The sequence below is a fragment of the Chrysochloris asiatica genome, unplaced genomic scaffold (assembly GCF_000296735.1).
Source record: "Chrysochloris asiatica unplaced genomic scaffold, ChrAsi1.0 scaffold00304, whole genome shotgun sequence".
In the NCBI taxonomy this organism is placed as follows: Eukaryota; Metazoa; Chordata; class Mammalia; order Afrosoricida; family Chrysochloridae; genus Chrysochloris; species Chrysochloris asiatica.
Window position 1 is genome coordinate 846,114 of NW_006408822.1, and position 22,351 is coordinate 868,464.

The window sequence follows — 22,351 nt, forward strand, 5'->3', positions numbered from 1 at the left end:
GGCCTGGCCCCTCCGCCACGACACTGCGTTCCCATCATCGCACCTTCATCCCCTCCCAAGCTTGTTTTCATCCCTCTACTGTAAGGAGGGCGCTGCAGAACCCTTTCGTCCCTACCCTGGAAGAAGTTATGGATTGACGCCCTGTGATCTTAGCGGTTCGCTTTCTCCCCAGGCACCTCCTAAACTGTTTCCCAGGGATTCCAGACGCAGTTGTCTATCCTGACTCACCTCATCCCCACCCCGCTAACTGCCTTCCTGCCTGCCACTGTAGAACTAGTTGACTGAGCTTAAATTTAGCAAACCCGGGACCCTCAGTATTTCCATTCCCTCATCCCACCATTCTCTCAAATCTATCATTCCATACCCATTGTCTAAACCAGATCCTTGCATCCTGAACTCAGCAATGGTAGGAAGTGTCCCAACAGGCCCTCCTCTGAGACAGGCCTTGGCCTTCCCTAACATTCTCATTTCCCCTTTCAGTAGCTCAACACCCTACTGCCAGGAGCAGTAGATCCCAAAGGTCCCAAAGGGTCTGTATTCTTATTAAGCTCCCTGTCATTCTCATGCTTATCCAAGTGTGGGAACCTGTTTTGAATGGCCTATTTTGTGTTACTGAAGCAGGAAACACTAATGATCCCCAAAACTTAGGTTAGACATAAGGAATGTCATCCTTTCTTCATGTTGTTGTTGAGTGTCGTTGAGTCAATTCCGACCCATAGCGACCCTGTATAGGGTTTCGGAGGAATGGCTGGTGAGCTTGAACCTCTGACCTCCTGGTTCAAACAACTTTGCAGTCCAACACACAGTACCACACCAGGACTCCTTTCTTCTTATAGTCTTGGGGAATCCCCAGGGAGGCAGAGGGGCAAAGGAAGTTCCCTTCAGCAAAACTGACCTGCTTGTTGAAAGCAGCTGCTAGAGCCTCAGGTTAGAAGGAGCATGTCAGAGACATGAGTAAGGCACTGTGGTACACAGACAAGTGCCGCCTGCTGTTGTTAGTGTCATGACCCAGGAACCCTGGGTACTAGAAGAACCACCTAAATTGAGGAGTCCTAGACAGTCACTCAGCAAGTCGTATTTCTTAGTGATCTTAGTGCTGGTATAACACAAGTGGGTGGCTTTAACAAACAAGTTAATTTTCTCACAGATTGGGAGGCTAGAAACCTGAATTCAGGGTGCCAGTTGTAGGGGAAGGTTTTTTGCCGCTGTCAACTCTGAAGGGAGGTCTTTGGGGTGTGTTTTGAATTAATCTCTTGAGAGATAAAGGAGATTAAGCAAGCAAGTAGAAGTAGGGAGTTTCTATTCCTGGACAATCTTCTAGTGGCTTGGCATCCCTCTTCCCTCACCCCTACTTTTGATGTTATTGTTATCAAGTGCTGTTGAGTCCATTCCAACTCATAGTGACCCTGTATAAGGTTTCCAAGGAGCAGCTGGTGAATTTGAATCGCCAACTTTATGGTTCAAACTGACCTTGTGGTCCAGAGCTTTATCCCACAGCACCAAACCAGAACTCCCTACTTCTTTTACTTTAAAAATTTGCAGCTGGGTGTTACAAACTAATTGAAAGGTTAGCGTTTCAAAGTGACCCAGAGAAACCTCAAAAGACAAACCTGATACTATACTGCCGAAAGGTCAGTCTTCAAAATTTACAGAAAAGAATACAAGAAATGCCAAAATACCATTTCAGTGTAAGAAATGTTATGTTAACATGTTGCTATATCAGGTCAAACCTCTCCCCCCACTCCATGACCAGGCAAGCTTTATTTCTGTCATCACACACACACAGCTTCATACTACTATAAAAGTTCCCAGTAGTTATTTGCTTTTTAAAAATTTTTTGAATCCACATCTTGTCTCCAATGAATTTGTTCTATAAACAATTTTCTGTTGTTAGATGCTATCCGGTTGGCTTAGATTTATGATGACCTTATATATAGTATATCAGAAAGAAATATTGCTAATCTTGTATCATCTTCATGATTGTTGGTATGTTTGATTCCATTGTTGTAGCTACAAGGACGGCGGTTCAAGTTCACCAGCAACTCCTCAGAAACCTTATACAGTGTGTCTATGAGTTGGAACCCACTCTACAGCACTTAACAACAACAATTCTTGTATAACTCAATGAAACTAATATTTTTCAATAAGTATAAGACTGAAAATCTGAGTAAAGAAAGCATGTCACATCTATTTAAATGGAAGATTTGGTCTCTCGCTCTTTTAAATAAATCAAATATCACAGATACAGCTAAAACTCTCCCCTTAATTTCATTCCAGCTCCTCCCTCCCCAGAGTTAACTACTATTCTAAGTTGAAGTGTGCCATTCCTAAGCATCTTTTGTACTCTTTTCATGTATGTACATATGTGGTGTTGTTTAATGATTTTTAAACATATGTAACTATTGTCCATAGCATGGTCACTTGCAATTATTTCCACTTAACATTATGGTTTTTCACCACCCCCCCAAAAAAAGAACTTACTTTAAAGTAAAAACTAATAATTAGTTTTTAAAAATAAATTATATAATTATAATTAATGAAAGTTTTTGTACTGAACTGGTAGAGACTAGAGGAACCCCAGAGACTATCGCCCTAGGATATCCTTTAAACTTGGAACTCAAACCACTCCAGGAGGTTACCTATCAGCCAAAAGACAGAGTAGCTCATAAAACAAACAATATCACTTCCTCTAAACAATAATCTGTAGTCCTGGTATGGCGCTGTGGGTTAATGTACCAGACTATAAACTTATTTAAACTGTAAAGGTCGGTGGTTCAAGCTCACTGGCTGCTCCTCGGAAACCCTATGCAGGGTCTCTATGGGTCGGAATCAACTCAATGGCACTTAACAACAACAAACAATAATCTAAATGAGACCTGGTGGTGGTGGTTGTGTGTGACCGAATCAGTTCATAGCAATCCTGTATAGGGTTTTGGAGGCTTCACAGGAACAGAAAGCCTTTCTCCCTGGAACGATTGATAGATAATCCACTACACTACCAGGGCTCCTTAAAATGAGACCTAGCAGTCAACATTTTATGCTAGACCAAAAACAATAGCTAAAGAGGGGCAGGGAAGCTAGATTGATGGAAACAGAAGAATCAAAATGAAAATGAGAATGCTGACACATTGTGAAAAGTGTAAACAATATCACTGAGAAGTATGTATAGAAAGGAGCTCTGGAAGTGTAGTGGTTACGAGTCAGGCTGCTAATCAGTTTCAAACTGCCAGAGGTTCCGCTGGAGAAAGATGAGGTTTTCTGCTCCCGTAAATGTTTACAGCCTCGGAAACCCTGTACAGAGTTGCTGAGTCGGAACTGAATCCACGGCACATAATCACCACCACCAATATGTATAGAAATTGTTCAGTGAGAATCTAATTTGCTATGTAAACGTTCTCCAAAATCGCAGAAAAACATATACATATATAAAATACATACGTTATATATATATAACAATTTCTATACATATTGGTGGTGATATGGAGTACTGGTGTGGCGCTGTGGGCTAATGCGCCAGACTACAACGTCGTTTAAACTGTAAGGTCAGTGGTTCAAGTTCACCAGCTGCTCCTTGGAAACCCTACACAGGGTCGCTATAGGTCAGAATCGACTCGACGGCACTTAACAACAACCAAATATATTTATGTATGTTTGTGTGTGTATTTTAAAACCATATTAAGACCTGAAAAAGAAAAAAAAAAAAAAACAGTGAAAAAAATATAAAGGAAAGAGGAAAAAGTAAAGCATTAAGGTGCGCGGCCTGGGAGTAGCCGGGGGTGTGGGCGGAGTCTAGAATGGGAAACGGGAGGGGTCTATGGGCGCTGGGCGGGGCCTGGTAGATCCCGAGCCTCTGGGCCGACGCGCTGGTTCCGTCAGGAAGCTGCTGTCATGGTGGCCCCCGTGGTGTATCTCGTAGCGGCAGCGCTGCTTGTCGGCCTTATCCTCTTCCTAACTCGCAGCCGACGCTGGGCAGCAGCAGGTAGGAGATACCGCCGCGCCAGGCCCGGTGAGGCCCGGTGGGGCCCGGTTCTCCGGCTTTTCCAATCTTTCCTAGACCATCGCGCGGCGACCCCTGCGCATGCGCACCACGTGCTTTGCGGGCGGTAGGAGTCTTTTCGCGTTGACTAGGATGTTGGGGTTGGACTGCGGTAGGGCGGGCGTGAGACTGGCCTTACGCATGCGCATATGACTCGTAAAGGCGGACTGGTAGGGAACCGCAGGGCTAGAATCCAACCCAGGAAAGGAAACGGCCTTGCCCGGTTCTCCCAGCCCAAAATCAGAGCCTCGTCCCATCCACCTCTCTGTTTTGCAATCCAGATCTCCACCCAGAGTGGCCACGCCCTGGCAGACAGACACCCCCACCCATCCCTCATTCCTAAGGGGGTGTTCGCCTCAACACTCACTGGAGGCCACACGGAGCCCTATTCCTCCTAAACCTGCTGGAGCTGGAGCAGGAGGGAGCACCTGAGTGTTTTCTGCCCACCCACAGGCTGGAGGGAGCTTCAGGAAACTCCCTAAAGCACTCTTTGTCCCCAAGGAAAGCACCCATGCTGTCTTGATCCTTTCTTCTCCCTTTTCTGCACCACACTGTTGCAAACACCCTGGCTGGAAGACTTGTCACTGGCCAGGACACAGAGCACATATACCTGTCATCCCCCTACTTTTCCATTCCTTGTTCAGCATATGGATTTGTGTATGTGTCTCTCCCCCTCTCTGTGGTCACAAGGAGACAAGTCTCTCTGGGAGGGAGACTCAGCGCCTGTCAACAAGTAGACTCTGGTTGGTTTGTTAGATGAAACCAAGGTACACAAAGGGTGCAATGCAAGATAGCTTTGCAAAAAAAAAAAGATAGCATTGCAGTAATGCAGTGGCAAGGGGCCCTGGTGGTGCTGTGAGTTAAGCATTGGGCTGCCAACTGAAAGGTTGGCAAATTGAATCCACCAGCTGTTCCACGGGCAGAAGAGGAGGCTTTCATTTCCCATAAAAATTTAAAGCCTCAGAAATCCTCTGGAAACAGGGCCTCTTTGAATTGGAATGGCCCAGATGGTAGTAGTTTTGGTGTTTTGTTTTGTTTTGTTTTGTTTAATGCAGTGGGTATTTGGGTGGGATCTCTTGAGGCCAGGTGGGCTTTCTGGAGAAAGTGTGGCATTGGTTCCCTTTTGCTGTCAGGGAGAATACTGACAGGCCAGCCAGAAAGGTGGGTCTTGAGAGTACCAACATAGCTAGAGAGGAAGGGGTAAGTTTGCTGCATAGGGCCAAGGTGTGGGCTTCAGCTATCAGGGCCTCCATGGTCAAATTGAAAAGTTGGGGCTTTATTTTGTAGACAGCTGGAGGCTGGGAGGAGGTGGAGCAAAGAAAGCCTAGCCTTTCAGAAGGGCCATGTTCCTGTGCAGAGTCATGGTTCCTCTGCTCCCTACAGCCAGCCAAGAGCCACAACACCATGAAGAAGAGTCAGCTGTACTAGGCCAGGAGGCTCAGCGGGGGCGCCTGGAGTCTGCGGAACAGAGAGCTGTTAGGCCCAGACGCAGGAGGGACCTGGGCAGCCGCCTGATAGCCCAGCGTCGAGCTCAGAGGGAGACCCAGGCAGAGGTGGATGAGAATGAAGAGGAAGGAGTCATCCCAGGTGAGAGGGGCCCAGTCTGGTGAGGAAGAGAGCTGGGATAGGAGATGGGAGGTGGGGAGACTCAGACCTGGGTGGGTACAGTAGAGTGTGAAGCCACAGTGTGGGAGGGATGGCAAGGAACCACACAATGGAGAGGTACCTGGGGCCTGGCCTTTGTTCCTAGAAGCCAGCAATTCTGGACCTGAGCACCAGTTCATTGGGCCAGCCCCCTCTTCCTTCATCTTGGCTCTTGGTGTCTAAGCAAGTGGGCAAGGGTCTTCAGATTCGAGTCCACACTTTCTATGCCAGCATCCTTCCTGGTGTGGGCATACTCATTCCCTGAGGGCCTCACCCTAGGAACAGAGAGCCTGACCAGGAGCTTCTGCAGGTAACTTAAGAAGAGAGGTTTAGGAATAGAGACAACCTGTTTGTTAATTCAGAGACTTCCATTTTCCTTGTGCTGGGAGAACACCAGAACCTTTAGGATTTGAGAAAGAATGCCCCTTCTCCAAGTACTTGATGGCTGGCTTGAGCCTGAGAAGGAGACAACTGGCCCTTCTGTGAAACTGGGTGCATTTGGAGTTTTTGCCCTCGTACCCTTGGGGATTAGCCCCTTTGGCTCATAAAAGTGGCTCTCTGTTATTTCCCCTTTAGCTTCCAACGTGGGGCCAGATGTCTTGCTGCTCAGGTGTCTCTTGGTCTTAATATTTCCACTTGTCCAGGTCAGAGCTGTTCTTTTGGCCTGTTGCTGCTTGCAGGAAAGGATTAATCCTGGCCAGGGGCTAGGCACAGAACCCTCAGCAGCTCCTGACTACAATGAAGAGGATTCAGATTTGGCTGAGATACATTTCCCAGGGGCCCATCCTTGCTTGGAAAAACTTAAGAGACCTCTGCAAACCCAGATACCCTGTCTGTGATCTCTAAGACATTGTAGCCTGGGATCTCCCTATTCATGATTCTATAGCATCTAAAGTTCTCATCTGTTCCTTTTCCCTGTAACCCCTGGGCCCATTTCTACCCCTGACACACACACATATATACATTCAAAGTGCAAATTTCTGCATTCGTGGCACCTACTTCTGGATGGCAGAACTAGGTATCTGATACTCACATATGTGTGAAGGACATTGCCTTATGAAGGAAACAGCTGTTGGTGTCCTTTGACCAGAGCTTGAAGTGTTGTTTTTTTTTTTTCTTTTCTTTTTTTGACCCTATTCAGCTCAGGAGGAAGAGGGTGTTGAGAAACCCATGGAAACTCACCTTTCAGGGAAAATTGGAGCCAAGAAACTACGGAAGCTGGAGGAGAAACAGGCGCGAAAAGCCCAGCGCGAGGCAAGTAGGAAGGATGAGGGTGGTGCAGCTCTGGGAATAGGAAAGTCCACTGCAGCAGAACCATCCCTTGAGGATCCTTGCACCTGGGATCAATTTCCCCAAGGGGCCATACTTCTTGAGCTTGCCTGGCTCTGTCTCTGGCCTGGCCCAGGTATTGATTTCCCCAACCTCTGAGAGGTGGGCAAGCTCTAGCTGGGGTAGTGAATGTGTTCCCTATATATGTGAAGGCCTCTCCTTGGGGTGGCACAAATGGTTAACATACAAAGCTAACAAAAAAGATTAGGGATTTGAGTTCACTCAGAGGCACTTTGGAAGAAAGACCTGACAATTTACTTCTGGAAAATCAGCCACCGAAAACCTTATGGAGCACAGTTCTACTGTGACACACAAGAGATGGCTTAGATTCAGGCTTGACTTAACTGCACTGAGATTTTTTTCTCTAGGCAGAGGAGGTGGAGCGTGAGGAGCGGAAGCGCCTGGAGGCCCAGCGTGAGGCTGAGTCCAAGAAAGAAGAGGAGCGGCTGCGCCTAGAGGAGGAGCAGAAGGTGACCCTGGCAGCCTGGCCTCTCATATAATCCTCCTCCCCTCCCCCAGAGAAAATGGGCCACAGGTCCTGTTTTATTGAGTCCCTGAGCTCTGGATGCAGCCTATGTAAAGCTGGCTGTCTTGGGTCAGGTTTCTGAGAAGCAGAGCCTGGAACTGGGATTCTTGTGCCTGTGTTTTATTGCACGTGCATGGATTGAAGGGCAGTGAAGTGGTCCGAGTGGTTGAAGCAGAGTAAGCAAGGAGCAGAGGGCCAGCTAGGTAAGGTAGGTCTCGATCCTGAGGGCCTTGAGGCTGCCGAGGCCACTGTAAGAGGTGATGGTTGCTGTCTGTGCCGTGTCCAATTCAGGTCCTGGCACAGAAAAGATGCTCAGGAGTTGGCTGCAGTGAAGGCAGTTTAGGAGTGTTTGTTTGCCAAGTGCTTCCTCTGGTCGCCAAACCAGATGTTCAAGAAAGAGAACTTCACAAAGATGTGGGATGTATAGAATGAGAGCCAGGGCTAGGAAGACCACAACTAGGAAGACCACAACTAGGAAGACCCCAAAATCTGGTACCTAGGACTCCAGATTAACCCTGTGTGCTGTAGCAAATGGACCAGAGCACAGTAGAGGGCAGCATTAACACCGAGGACTTTCACCTTTTCTGCATATTGATCCTGTTTTATGCACCTTCAGTATCCATCCTGGAGCTGTTTCCCTCCATCCCCAAGTTTTCCCTGCTAGTAACATCATAGATTAATAACAACTATCAGCAGTAACTGGAGTCCTGGTGTGGGGCTGTGAGTTAACGCCCTGGACTTTAAAATTGGTTTGAACTACAAGGTCTGTGGTTCAAGCTCACCAACTGCTCCTCAGAAACCCTGTACAGGGTCACTATGAGTCGGAACCAACTCAGTGGCACTTAACAACAACAACAACAGTATCAGCAGTAACTAATGAATTCACTTAACACCATACTTTCTTCAGATTTTATTATTTTTTCCCCAAAGCCCATTTTCTTTCCAGGTCCCATCCAGGATATATATAGATTTATTACTTGCCTTGTTTTTTGATGACCTTGATGATTTTGAGGATTGTTGGTCAAGTACTTTGTATGCGCCTCAATTTAAGTGTGACTGATGTTCTCACGGCTAGAGTGGGGTTTGGGATTTCTGGGGAGGAAGCCCATAGAGTTGGAATGCTCTTCACAACACAACCTATCAAAGGTACCTGCTATCAACTCACTTTGTCACTAATGATATTAACCTTGACACCTGGCTGAGGTGGTGTTTGCGAGGCTTCTCCACTGCCAACTTACTCTTTTTCTCCCTTTCCAGACTGTGGAGGAGCTCTAGTAGCATAGTGAGTTACATACTGGGCTGCTACCTAAAAGGCCAGCAGTTTGAATGAACCATCTTTCTCAAGGGAGAAAAATGAAGATGTCTGCTCCCATAAATATTGATAGCCTTGGAAATCCTGACGGAGTAATTTTATGCTTTGTCCTATAGGGTCACTGTGAGTCAGAATGGACTCAGTGGCTATGGGTTTGATTCCATACTATACTCTTTGAAAACAGGTTTCTAAGCATAGCCCACTAAGGGTCAGGGGATTATGTTCCACCTTCTTGAGGAAAGAGTATCCATATAAATTATTTGGAAATCTTCAGTACAGGAAATTTGTCTCTTCACCCTCATTTATGTATTTATTTATGTCAGAATGATTTATGCCTGTTGTGTATTTTTGGTTGTATCTAACAGCGCGTTGTTTATTTTGTTTTGCAAATTATTCCAGCTTTGGCGTTAAGGGCTCTTCAGTTGATGCTTGTGCCCCTTTGACACCTCCCCATTGTTGTGGGGTTGTTGTTGTTGTTGTTGTTGTCAGGTGCCATCGAGTCGGAACCGACTCATAGCGACCCCATGCACAGCAGAATGAAACAATGTCTGATCCTGGGCCAACCTTTCTACCGCGGCCACACTTGAGTCCATCAATGATGCCACCTGGCCAATCCATCTCGTTGGGGGTCTTCCTCTTTTTCTCCGACCCTCCATCTTACCAACCATGATATCCTTCTCCAGTGACTGTTCCCTCCTGACAATATATACAAAGTATGAGACGAAGTTTAGCCATCTTGGCCTCCAAGAAGCACTCTGGCTGCACTTCTTCCAAAATAGATCTATTGGTTCTTTTGGCAGCCCATGGCACTTTCAGTATTCTCCTCCAACACCATAATTCAAAGTCATCAATTCTTCTATGATCTTCCTTATTCACTGTCCAGCTTTCGCATCCATATGAGGTTTTTTTAGTACTTCCTTATTTTCTGGTGCTACAGCTTGCTCTGGCTTCATTGCAGATTCCCTGGCCATCTTTGGCTTTACAATGAGCTATTCTGAGAAGCCTTTCTAGAGGCTGAGGGGAGATAGTGGCAATAGGTGGTAGTGGTGGTGGAGTGAAGTAGTTGGAACGAGAAGCTATCAGGATGTTAAAGAGGTAAAGGAAGGTGAGACTTTGTTTTTGATAGAGCAGATGACTGAATGAGTCTGTGATTTACCAAGTAAGGGACCAATTGTCTGGGGAGTGGGTCACAGGGTCTGTTTGTGTTGTTATTGTGGTGACATGCCATCGAGTTGGTTCTGACCCATAGCAACTCTGTATTGGGTTTCCAGGGAGCAACTGGTGAGTTTGAACTGCCAACCTTACGGTTCAAAGTGACCTTGCAGTCCGTTGCATTAACCCACAACACCAATACTAAATTTGAGGTGCCCATGAGACATCCAAGTGTGTGTCTTGTCCAATAGAGCCGGCTTGCTACATAACTGTCATATGGGCATATGTCATATGTCCTAACTGTGGCAGTTACTGGCAAGAATATGGTTATTGATGTTGTAGATTTGGGCAGGGTGTTGGGAAAGAGCAGAGGAGAGAAGGACGTGGGCTGAGTAATACAGGAGGTGGGAAAGAAGCAGGAGAAAATCTGGGAGACGCTGGGAGCCTGGAAGCCAAGGCAGGAAAGTGGGATGGCCACTGTGCCCAACATCTCTGAGAGGACAGGGCTACAAGGCCTAGAGAGTGTCCCTTGTATTTGATGAGAAGGAAGGCACTGGTGAGACCATCCCAGGAGTTGTTTTAGTGGAATGGGTGAATGTCAGATTGGAGTGGGCTAGAAGGGTGAACGGTGGTGAGGAAATGTGCGGGCATGATAGGGTAGAGAGAGAACATTTTCAGACCATGTTGTTACTGTTGTGAAGTGCCGTCAAGTCTGTTCCAACCCGTAGCAACCCTGATAACGGTTTCTGAGGAGCAGCTAGTGAGCTTGAACTGCTCACCTTGCAGTTCATAGGTCTCACATATTTATTAGTCAGTCTCTTAATGCAGAAGCATAACAACAAAAGAAAAAAAAAGAACAAAGGAAGAAACCCGAAGGTTCCTAATACATGTTTAGTTGTTCAGATCATGACAAAAATCTTAAACTTGATTATTAGGATGTTAGGAGCTCTGGTAGCGTAGTGGTTACGAATCGGGCTGCAAACCTTAAGGTCAGTGGTTTGAAACTACCAGCTGCTCCGCGGGAGAAAGATGAGGCTTTCTACTCCCGTAAGGATTTACACCCTCGGAAACCCTGTACAGGGTCGCTATGGGTCGGGACCGACTCGAAGGCACTTCACAACAACAACAGTGAACCCCCAGGTAGACATGTGTGCTGTCATATGTGCAACTCCTTATCCACCCAGCTTGGCTCTTCTCCAGTGTCTATACTTTTGGAGCTGTATCTGATTTCATTACCTGTTATCAATCAAATCCATTGGAGAACGAGGTGATTCTGCTTTTGAGAAGATGTAGTAAGGATAGAAGCTAGCCCACTCACCATAATGATGTTTGAAAGGGAGAGAGCTTTTTACTAAATAGACCTGGGCCAGAAGTTTAAGGGATGGTGATGGAGCAGTGTTTGGGAGGTGGTGGAGCTGATGGGAAGAGGGGCCACTGCCTGATGGTCAGCTTTGAGGGCATTGGGTCAGGGTCTTGAATACACTTTGACCCTGAGAAAGGGCTAGGCTGTATCCTCTGGGCCCTATAGGACAGGAGGAACTACAACAGGGATGGGGAGGGCATCCTGCTCGAAATACCTGACTTTTGCCTTCTCTGTGTTTGCAGGAAGAGGAGGAGCGGAAGGCCCGGGAGGAGCAGGCCCAGCGGGAACATGAGGAATACCTGAAACTGAAGGAGGCCTTTGTGGTGGAGGAGGAGGGTGTGGGTGAGACCATGACTGACGAACAGGTAAGCACCCACTCCTGAATTCAGACCAAGACTGGCCATCCCATATGCCCAAGTTGGACAGTGAGAGGTGGGTGATGAGCCGGCTCTGTTGGACTAAGGCCTTGTCCTTAGCGTGGGCTCCCCTGCACATGCAGGCAGGTTGTAGGTGGCACCCCAGGTGGTTAGGTGGGCAGGTAGGTGGCAGTCAGCTGGGTAGGTGGTGCCCACAGTTGGGGAAGGAGGCACAGTGCCTGCCGTCCTCTGCAAGGGAGACACTGGCCCTGATTTCTCTGCTCTTTAGTCCCACAGCTTCCTGTCAGAGTTCATCAATTACATTAAGGTAAGAAGCCACAGAGCTGAATTCCGGCACTGGCTCCCTGCCCTCACGTGTGTGTTGCAGGCCTTCTCAAGGCCCAGAGAGAGAGGACTTGAGTGGAGGCTGCAGATGTTCAGTCAGGCTTGTGCAGGAGCGGGCAAGGCAACCAAAGAGGCTGAGCTGTCAGGGTCCTGGCCAAGAGAGCCCCTTCTTTTCTGACCCTGCAGGTGGAGAAGGGCTGGTCCGTGTGGGTGGCATGTGCTTTTGCTCGTTTCCCCCGCTCTGCGTTTGACTGCTCCCCTGTTCTTCAGACCCTGCGCTCAGTGACTCACTGTGTTTTTGAGCTTTTTCACATGTATTTCCGTCAGTTCTGTCAGAATGAAGCACCACAAGGCGAAACCAGTGTCCCCTGTCACGTGGCCCTGACCAGGATCTTGGGTCTTCCAGAGGAAACAGGATGGTGTTTCCTTTGGAACTAGGGTGGGGTGGCAGGTGTGTCCCCTTCTGCCCATAGCCTCAGCGCAGGCGGCCCGGATGTTGCTCCAGGTTGCATAAGCACGTCCTGCTCTGCTTTGCTGCTAAGCAACTTCTCCTCTCCCACGAAGGATGCGTTGAGGGGAGAGGTTTTCAAGTGCAGCTCAGAGGTGCAGAGGCGGCTGAGGGAAGGAGTGCAGAGGGAGCGGAGGCGAGGGTGGGGGTGGTGCTAGGGGCTGCCAAGGTGCCAGGCTTGCATAATCCTCCCCCCAGCCCAAAAGAGAGTAGGGCTTAGCTTCCTCCCAGCATAGTGGGGCTAGACTCACAGCCCATGGTCCAGGAGAGGACAAACACTGGCAGCTTTCAGATGGTCCCCCCCACTTACAGAGACTATTTCCCTCAACACACTCAATTGGGAACTGTAGTCCTTAGCAGGATACTAGTCATAATTTTCTGCTGCTTTCTGAAACTCACAGTCCCCACCTACCCACAGTGAGCAGCAGCATGGTTCTGAAGTCCCTCCTCCAGGAAGCCTTCCCAGGCAGGTTTAGAGGAGAAGGTCCACTTCAGCATCCCCACTCCTACAGATTGGGGTAAAGCTCAGGCACAATCAGCGAGTCTAGGAAAGGCACTTGAGGCGGTTCTAACCCTCTCTTTTGGTAACTCCCTAGAGCTGGCCATTCTCTGGGGTTCTCGTGGCCTATGCTGACTGCTGCTTATGGAGTTGCTGCTCTTCCGCCTTCCTCCTGGCTCTGAGGATTTCAAAACTGGAGAGACATTTCTGAACCCAGCAGAGTGTGCATGAGGGTGGGGGGAATTCCACCTTCCAGTCAGACACCTTTGGCTCTAGCAGCACCTTGGCGAGGTCTTCAGGGCCATGTGAGGTCCTGGACTCCCAAGTTCCAGATCTCAGCTGTCACTGAGAGCCAGTGCCAATCCCTGCTTTGTCAGGAGAGGCCAGCTGGCCAGGGCATCTTAGGCCCAACTGCCATTCGCTCGCTTCCCTGCTTGCACAGACGGGTTGGCATTTGAAACAGTCACATGCCATCTGCAGCCGGGGAGGTGTCACCATGTCACTTTCCCCAGCTCATTTGCTGGAAGGTACATGGAAACGCCAAAGATCTCCTGCTCTTGAATCACATGCTGCTGTCTGGGGCGTGGGCGCGAGGGGTAAGGATGTGTAGGACCCAGCAGTGAACCCTTGGCTGCACCTCCGGGGCTGGGGACTGGAGGGTCTCCTGAGGGCATGAGGAAAACACCTGGAATGTGGCTATGCCTGGAAAGCATGCAGCAACATTGGTGGTGTTACTTTAAGGGTGGGCTTGGTGCCTCTGACAGTGTGAAAAGAATGGGAGAAAAGAAGTGTGGGTGTGTCAGAGTTGTGGGAAGCTTCAGGCCAGGGTGGGAATGAGCAATGGCAAGGCAGGAATAAGCACCCACTGCCTCTCCCGAGAGATTCTAGCTTCCTTGTCTGCAGACTCTCCTGTCCCATCAGCCAGGCTCATCTTAGGCTGAGTGAGCTGTGTGATTTTCTCTGTCATACACCTTCTCCCCGCCTGCCACTCCTCAGGGCTTGTCCTGGCAGATCTCAGGAAATGCAAGTCCATGGTGATAGCTTTTAAAAATAATTCTTGGTGAATGTCACCTCCTTCCCTTTCTCTCCAGGCTGCTTCCCCTTCCAACTTGTCCCTGATGTTACAAACATAGGGCTAGATAGAGAGGCAAGTTGGCAGTTGTGCTCTGCTTACCATTTGTGTCTGTCTCAGAGTGGTCCTCAGAGCAGGCCAAGGCCTGGGGGGCACATCGTGGTTTGGGGCAGATCGCTCTTGGCAAACGAGGTCATGAGAACGTAAGAGAGTGTGTCTGTGTCTGTGTCTGTGTCTGTGTCTGTGTCTGAGTGTGAGAGCATGAGTTGGGAAATGGGGTGCTCTCGCAGGAATGCACTAAGTATGCCATAGCACCCAGACCAGATCAGAGTGGAATGCAAACTGTAGTGGGTGCCAGTGCCCACAGGGATTGGCCCAAACTCACCTCGCTCCCTTGTTCGCCCTCTCCTTGCAGCAGTCCAAGGTGGTGCTCTTGGAAGACCTGGCTTCCCAGGTGGGCCTGCGGACTCAGGTAAGCCAGGGAAGGTAGCCCGCTGTGGGGAGTGTGGCCACAGGGTCTGTGTGACTGGTAGAGGGCATGTGTCATAAAAGTGGGGAGTATTCTTGCCCCCTCTACCCTGCTGTCAACCAAGAATGAATAGTGTAGGAATCCTGCCTTTCTGCTATTAGATGGAAAAACAGGCAAGGAATCCAAACTCTGTCACTCCCCACCATTCTCTGTAACCAAAGTTGCCCAAGCCAAGTTATCTTGACAACTCTCTTGTAAACAGGCTGAACCCGGCTTTATGGCCTAATATCACTGTTGTCCTCTTGGCTAGAAGAGAGCCTATCTGGGAGTCTTGCAGAGTCCCTAGACTAGAGCTGCTTTCTCCCAGGACTCCTCTAAAGAAGCAGCAGCGTCCCATCAGGGTGTGGTGTGAGGCGGAGCTCCTGCTATGGTGGGAGGAAGGTTGCAGGTGCTGTGCTGGGGACAGTGGCCCCTGTCCATGCTCTGAAAACTGCTCTCCTCATAGGACACAATTAACCGCCTCCAGGAGCTACTAGCTGAGGGGACTCTGACAGGTGAGAGAATGAGAAGCTACTGCTCCAGGGACCGCAGGGGGCTGCAAAAACATGTTGCTGAGGGATTCCTGGTTTGGGGGAGGTGGGAGAGCAGTGGGACACAGTTAAAAGGAGAACATACCAAACCTTAGGGATGACTGCTGGGTGACAAGGGCAGGTGAGGAAGCCTGGCGTTCGGTTCGCTTGATAAGGATTGGGTGCAGCTAAGAAAGGCCAGGTGGACTGGGGACCTGGAGGGCTGATTCTATAGTGAAGTGATGGACAGGCAGGCTGGGCCCAGAAGATCTGAGCCTGCAACCCATATGTCCCCACAGGTGTAATTGACGACCGGGGCAAGTTCATCTACATAACACCGGAGGAACTGGCTGACGTGGCTAACTTCATCCGACAGCGGGGCCGAGTGTCCATCACGGAGCTTGCCCAGGCCAGCAACTCCCTCATCGCCTGGGGCCAGGAGCCTCCTGCCCAGGCCCCAGCCTGACCCTCTTGGACTCTGAGCGGACTTGGTCTACCTGTCCAGGCATCCTCCTCCCCCTCTACCATGCGGGGCCTTGGTGGTACATGACTAGGCAGTTACAGATTAAAGGCCCATGAGCACTGCTGAGCTTGCTGTGACGTGGTGTGGGAGGCCTGTCTGGGGTCTCAGAGAAGCAGGTATAATCTAGGCCTCTAGATATATCCAAGAGAAAGTGAGGATCTCTTGGAGGCAGGTGGGATTCCCCATTTTTATCATGTGGTCATGCGTGTGTTTCTTTGTCCCCAAGGCCTAGACAGAGTTTGTCTCTCCCCTCTAATCCCAGAGCAAAAATAGGGAAATCTCTTGGTCCATTTCCCCAAATGTGAGGGAGGAGTCACTTTTAAAATACAGATTTTGGAGTCTTGAGCAGGGATGAGAGTCCCTAGGGAGAGGAGCTCATGGGAAATGCCAAGGACAGAGACCTAAGAGGCATCAGCCTGTAAGAGGGAGGAAGCAGAGGCAGTGGAGGAGAGGGTCTGGGCCAGCTGCTTGCTGGGCAGGTAGAAGGAAGAGGAAGGCCTGCCTGAGTTGGCCATGATTGTGCAGTAGAAAGACATTGCTCACACAACAAATTACATGAATTCAGTTCTCCCCCTTGACAAAAAAAAAAAAAAGTTGAAGCAGTGTGGGTGGTCCCACCTACAGTTGGATTTAAGGATGTAAGGACCATATGCTTGGGCGTGGGTGTTAGCCAGGAGATGTGTCTCCTGGAGGGTCAGTCACTTGTGCTTGTGGGCTGTTCGTGGCATGAGCATCCTGCTGTGCTTAGGGTGAGGCCTGTGCTCAAAATGTGTATTTTTTATGTAAGGTGGCCCCCTGAACACAACCACCTACTGTCTTCTGGTGCATGGGGGAGGAGGCAGCTTTCTGTTCTGGCCCAGAAGGAAACTGTCTACATGGAGCGATGTGGAGACGACGCAGCAGGCTCCAGGATGGTACCTTCCGGAGGGGTTGTCAAGAGTGATTTTGACTCATTTGAGGCTGTAAGTATTGGCAGTAGAAGCTACATTCCAAGCACTATGTGACTCTGCTACTTCTGTTGACTCTGGGCACTTGGCATCGCTGAGCTGTGTAGAGCCACACACATGGTATGGAAGATTGTCTAGGAGCCCACCGTGACATGGATAACCACAGTCTGATGTGGTTGTTGTTATGTTGTTAAGTGCTGTTGAGTTGGTTCTGACTCATTGTAACCATGTATAGGATTTCCGAGGAGCATCTGGTGGACTTGAACCAACAACCTTGGGGTTAGCGGTCCAGCACTTCCATCCTACAGCACCATACCAGGACTTCACAGTGTAAGGTAGACATATAAATTCTAAAGGGAAGAGGTGACTTCAGTTCTGTTAATGGTTCTCAGCCTTGGTTGTTTATTAGGATCAGCTGGGGAGTTCTCCATAGTTCCCATGTCAGACTTCACAAGCCAGACCAACAACTTCAGAATCTCAGTGGGATGGGATTGAGGAATCAGTCAGTGATTCCATTGGTAGCCAAGGTCAAGAGCCAGAATGGAAGTGGGGATAGGATGGGAAGACAGCTGATATTAAGTTCCATGTAATGAAAACTCTCACTGCGAGGGGCTACTTACCAAGTTAAAGAGCACCTCCAAGGTCTCTTTCATCCATTCACTTAGCCTCCTTCAGTCATAGCCCTCGGGCAGCAAGATGGCTGTGGCAGCCCCAGCCCCAGTTTCACCCTCTTCAAGACAGTTACCAAAGTCCAGAAGGGATAAGGCACATCCCTTCCTTGCATCCCAGAAGCCTCCTAAGATCCCTTATTTCCTAGGAGCACAAGGTGGAGGGAAAAAACCTCCAGCCCTTTGTGCATTCATTATTTAGTGGTTGATCTATTTATCTTTCAATAGATTTATCTTTAATAAACTTATCAAGTGAATAGTTCTTCAACAATAAATAATACCTTTCTAAATATATGCAAATGCTTTCATAATTAACATGAAAACTTACAGGTTTAACCACTACATTTTTCTAATCATTTAAATATTGTCAACTTAACATATTTCTAAGTATTTAATTGCACCCCCCCAAGTTTATTAGAGGAAATTAAATGCTCTAAAGGAGCTCTGGTAGCATAGTGGTTACGAATCGGGCTGCGAACCTTAAGGTCAGCGGTTCGAAACTACCAGCCGCTCCGCGGGAGAAAGATGAGGCTTTCTACTCCCGTAAAGATTTACACCCTCGGAAACCCTGTACAGGGTCGCTATGGGTCGGACCCGACTCGATGACACTTAACAACAACTAACAGGGTCGCTATGGGTCGGACCCGACTCGATGACACTTAACAACAACTAACAGGGTCGCTATGGGTCGGACCCGACTCGATGACACTTAACAACAACAACAACAACATTTTAAAGCATGTAACCATTATAATTGGTGTTGTTGTTGTTAAGTGCCGTCGAGTCAGTTCAGACCCATAGCGACCCTGTATAGGGTTTCCAAAGAGTGGCTGGTGAACTTAAACCACCGACCTTGTAGTTCCAACTGACTTTGCAGTCCAGTGCATTAATCCACAGCGCCATGGTATTTTAATGGTTACATACTGACTTGTACATGTAACATTAGAATAGATTATAAGCCTAAATACTGTGAACTAACATTTATTTATTTACTAGCCCTATTTTAATTTCGATTCCTTCCTGAAGGCAGTTTTCACTTAACCCGGAGCAACATGGTTACTGTCTCAGTTGGCTGAGAACATACATAATGACTGATGAATGATGATTCCGAACCAAAAACTTGGGTTTCCTTTTGAGTCTGCCTGAATCCTCTACCTGTTAGGAAGCCCCTTTTCAGAGTTAGATTTTCCTTTACATCAGGAACTTTTTTTTTTTTTTTTAATGTTTTATTGTGAGTTATATGATAGTTTACATGGGAGAACATTGGTTTTACATTCATTCTATCATATATCGTTTCATTGCCATGGTTATAATCCCCTCCATGCATCATCAACCAACCAAAGGGTTACATCAGGAACTTTTGACTGTGGGCTCCAACCAATCATCTAAATTTTGTTTTGTGTAACCCCCAAATGGTGCTTGTTTTGGGTGCCTTACCTTCACAATCCAGCCCAACTGAGATCTGTTTTGATTCTGCTTTCTCCAGTTAAGAGTACAGTCTAGTTCAGTTTCATTCAATCACAATTTCTCTTATTTTATGAGCCATCAAGACCTGTGTTATTAACAAACTGTGGTTGGAGAGCTGTATAATACAACTTATCATTCCAAATACATTGTTCATAAATTTGGCCTCGGGTTGAAGATTACTGAAATTGGGTAATAAGTACATGGAAGTTATATTCGTCTATTTTTTTAAATATATATCTAAATTCCCCACAACGAAAACAATAAACATGGAGCCTCAGGTAACCGCATGTAACCTTGGCTCATGTATGAAGCCACCTAGTCATTCATTGACTCAGCAAGTGAGTGACTTACAGGCTACTACAATGGCACTGGTACAAGCTGCATGTGTTGGGGTCTGTAGAACAAAAATTATTAAAATGCAAGTGTTTTAAAAAGAATATTTTAACTTAATTTGTGGAGAGCCTGCTGAGTACAAGTCATGATGCTAAGCAAAACATGGCCCCACCCATAAGTGGCAGGGGTGGTGGTGGACCACTCACCCAGCAAATAAGAAGACCTCCAGGCTAAGAGGCAGAAAAGTTCACTGAGGAAAGCATGGGATGCTGGATGGAGGTACGGGAAAGATCAAGGAGAAGAAAGAGACCAGGGAGGGAAGGGAAACAGGTCAGAGTAGGAAGGGCGGCGAATGCCAAACCCAGAGATTGTGGCTTTGCTTGGTGACCCAGGCTGAGGATTGGGTAGAATGTGTTTTGAATCAGTAACTAATTTCTTAAACTTTTTTTTGCAGTTATTGTATCCCACAAATTATCTCTACTTCATCCCAGCCTCCTTCCAGCCCCCATTCTGTGCTCAAGGGTACCACCTCAAACCTTCCTGAGCACATGCCTCAGACACCCCTAGTTTCTTCCCAGCCCCAAGACTGGGTGCCAACTATTCCACTATGGCCATGCTTTTCAAACTTTTTTGATACCATCACTTAGTATGAAACCCATTTTACATTAAGAACTCAGTATGTGTATGTGGGGGCATCAAAAAGATTGTGGAAGAATGGAATTTAAGCAGAATGGATTTTTTCCATTAACTTATTGAAGCCTCCTCAACCTCCACCACCACCATCTGTGTATTATTCATACAAATAGGTAACCAAAGTAAAATTTTCACAAAACACTTCATGTATCTGTTTTGTTGCTGATAGTGACTAAATTTATTTTCTAGCTGCAAAATCCATGGGGTGCTATATATGACTTCTTCTGGCTTTAAAAGGGGAATCAAATGCAAAACTAACCCAAGACAGAGGACTATGATATGAAGGTCAGGCATGCCTCCACTCTACAACCTTCTTTACCCTGTTCTGACATCAACCATCCCTCCCACAGCACTCTGCTTCACATCTGGGTTCAATAATCCATTGTATTGGCCACACAGAACTTTGTTACAATACTCATGATAAGGGATTTACTAAGGAACAAGGTACAATTCAGGATCAAAAACAACTCAGGATGCAAGTTCTCCCATCAGGAACCCCTTTCTCTGCCTTATTTTAGGTAAGCCTCACTGGGGCTTCTCAGCCTTGTGGTCCCTCTGCCTCTTCCCTGCTCAGGCAAGTGTTAAAACCTCCTTTAGCAAACCTGTGAATGCCCAAAGGACACATTCTGCAAGCCAACCTCCTGCCCTTAGGCACTAAGCTTTGCTGGATCCATGGGACCTAGAAACTCCCAGCTGCTCTGTCTCTCCATGCAGCTGCCTCTGCTTTTGCTGCCTTTCTAGTTAGGGATCTCAAGCTCCACTCATTGCTCTTCTGTATTGATGGTATTTTGACTAGGTTCAGCCTGACACCATGAACAATTTTTGATTGGTTGATATATTACTTAGTCATTACAGCAAAATTTTTATGGAAACCTTGGTGAACCTACTATAACGTTGTTAAGTGCCATCAAGTTGGTTCTGACTCACTGACCCTAGGTACAACAGAACGAAACACCACTGCCATCCTTAACAGTCGTTACGCTTGTAATTATTGCTGCTGCCACTATGCTAATCCATTTTGTTAGCTGTCTTAATCATTTTCAATGATCCTCCACTTTACCAAGCATGATGTGTTCTTCTCCATGGCCTGGTCCCTCCTGATAATATATCCGAAGTATGAGGATATTCCTTTTCCCTTTTGATTTTCTAATTCCAGGTCTTTGCACATTTCACTATGATACTTGACTTTGTCTGCTTGAGCTGCCCTTTGAATTTTCTGCTTAGCTCTTTTTTTAATGTTTTATTGTAAATTATGTGATAGTTTACATGGGAGAACATTAGTTTTAGTTTTATATTCATCCTATCGTGTATCATTTCATTGCCATGGTTGCAATCCCCTCCATGCATCATCAACCAACCAAAGCCTGTCCCTCCTCCCCTCAAGTCTTCAGCATACAGTGGCTCTCCCTCCATGTCATCATCTATGTTTCCATCGCTGGCATCATTGCTTCTCTGGGTAGGGTCCCGCTCTCCACTCTTCTCCCTAGGACCTCCACTCCTAGACTGCAAAGGTAATCACTCCCCTCCATGCTACAAAATGTCTACCTTTACATTTCCAACCCTCACAGTCAGTCCTGATAACAATTATTCACTATTGTATCACAAGAGACCTATCCGCATCTCCTTTCATTAGCCCCTCCTAGACAGATTGGATACTACTCTGGAGATTCTGTCTTCCTCCACACCCTCTGGATCTAGGTTCCCTCTTGAAAGCTTGTAAGCCAGTCACTTCTTGCCTTTTGCCTTTGTAGTCCCCCCATTTTGGGTAGCCAATGTCCAAGTTGCCCATCCCTGTCTACTCTGTGTATGGAGGGAGTGGGAATGATCCTCACTGTAAAGATTTGTCCCCTCTTTTGAGCTACTGCATCCATAGGTGTAGATCAAGTTCATCAAATTGTATCAGATTACTCTTTTTTTTTTTCCCCTCTTTTTCTAGTTGAGCTCTGATCATCCAGTCATTGAAGCCAGGTTAAGTGGGTACTCTCTGCGGGTGTGCGTGTTCTTGTGCATATGCCCTCTCTTCTAATCAGCTGGACGCTTCACTCTCCACTCTGGTCCTCTGTAGCTATGTCACTGCTGCTTAGCTCTTTTACCTTCTCATTTCTTTTATTTGCTTTAGCATCTCTACACTAGAGAGCAACTTTCAGAGTCTCTCATGACATCCATTTTAGTCTTTTCTTTATTGCTTGTCTTTTTAATGACCTTCTGCATTCTTTACTGTATGATATTCTTGGATGGAATCCCACAACTCTTCTAGTCTTTGGTCATTAGTGTCTAATGCATCAAATCTTTTCTTGAGATGATCTCTAAATTCGGGTAGGATATGCTCATGGTCATATTTTGGCTCTCGTGGAGTTTTTAATTTTTTCAGCTTCAGCCTAAATTAGCATATGAGCAATTGATGGTCTGTTCCACTGCCTGCCCCTGGCTTTGTTTGGGCTGATGATACAGAGCTTTTCCACTCTCTCTTCCCACAGATGTAGTCAATTGGATTTCTGTGTATTCCATCTGCTGAGGCTCCTGTGTGTAGTAATCTTTTA

The 22,351-nt window shown here is 47.3% G+C and overlaps 1 protein-coding gene across 1 annotated transcript; it reads left to right on the forward strand.

Annotated features, from left to right (window-relative positions):
• Positions 1 to 3,888: 3,888 nt before the first annotated feature.
• DDRGK1 (DDRGK domain containing 1) lies at positions 3,889 to 15,646 on the forward strand. The gene is made up of 9 exons (XM_006874827.1): positions 3,889 to 3,979; positions 5,420 to 5,623; positions 6,822 to 6,938; positions 7,382 to 7,479; positions 11,605 to 11,727; positions 12,008 to 12,046; positions 14,558 to 14,614; positions 15,117 to 15,165; positions 15,480 to 15,646. Exons 1-9 carry the CDS (start codon positions 3,889 to 3,891, stop codon positions 15,644 to 15,646), a joined length of 945 nt encoding a protein of 314 aa, XP_006874889.1.
• The last annotated feature ends 6,705 nt before the right edge of the window (positions 15,647 to 22,351 follow it).

Coding starts and splice junctions, on each gene's coding strand:
- DDRGK1 (XM_006874827.1), top strand. CDS start 3,889: ATGGTGGCCCCCGTGGTGTATCTCGTAGCGGCAGCGCTGCTTGTCGGC. Junction 11,728..12,007: donor AGACCATGACTGACGAACAG/GTAAGCACCCAC, acceptor TCTGCTCTTTAG/TCCCACAGCTTCCTGTCAGA. Junction 15,166..15,479: donor AGCTGAGGGGACTCTGACAG/GTGAGAGAATGA, acceptor ATGTCCCCACAG/GTGTAATTGACGACCGGGGC.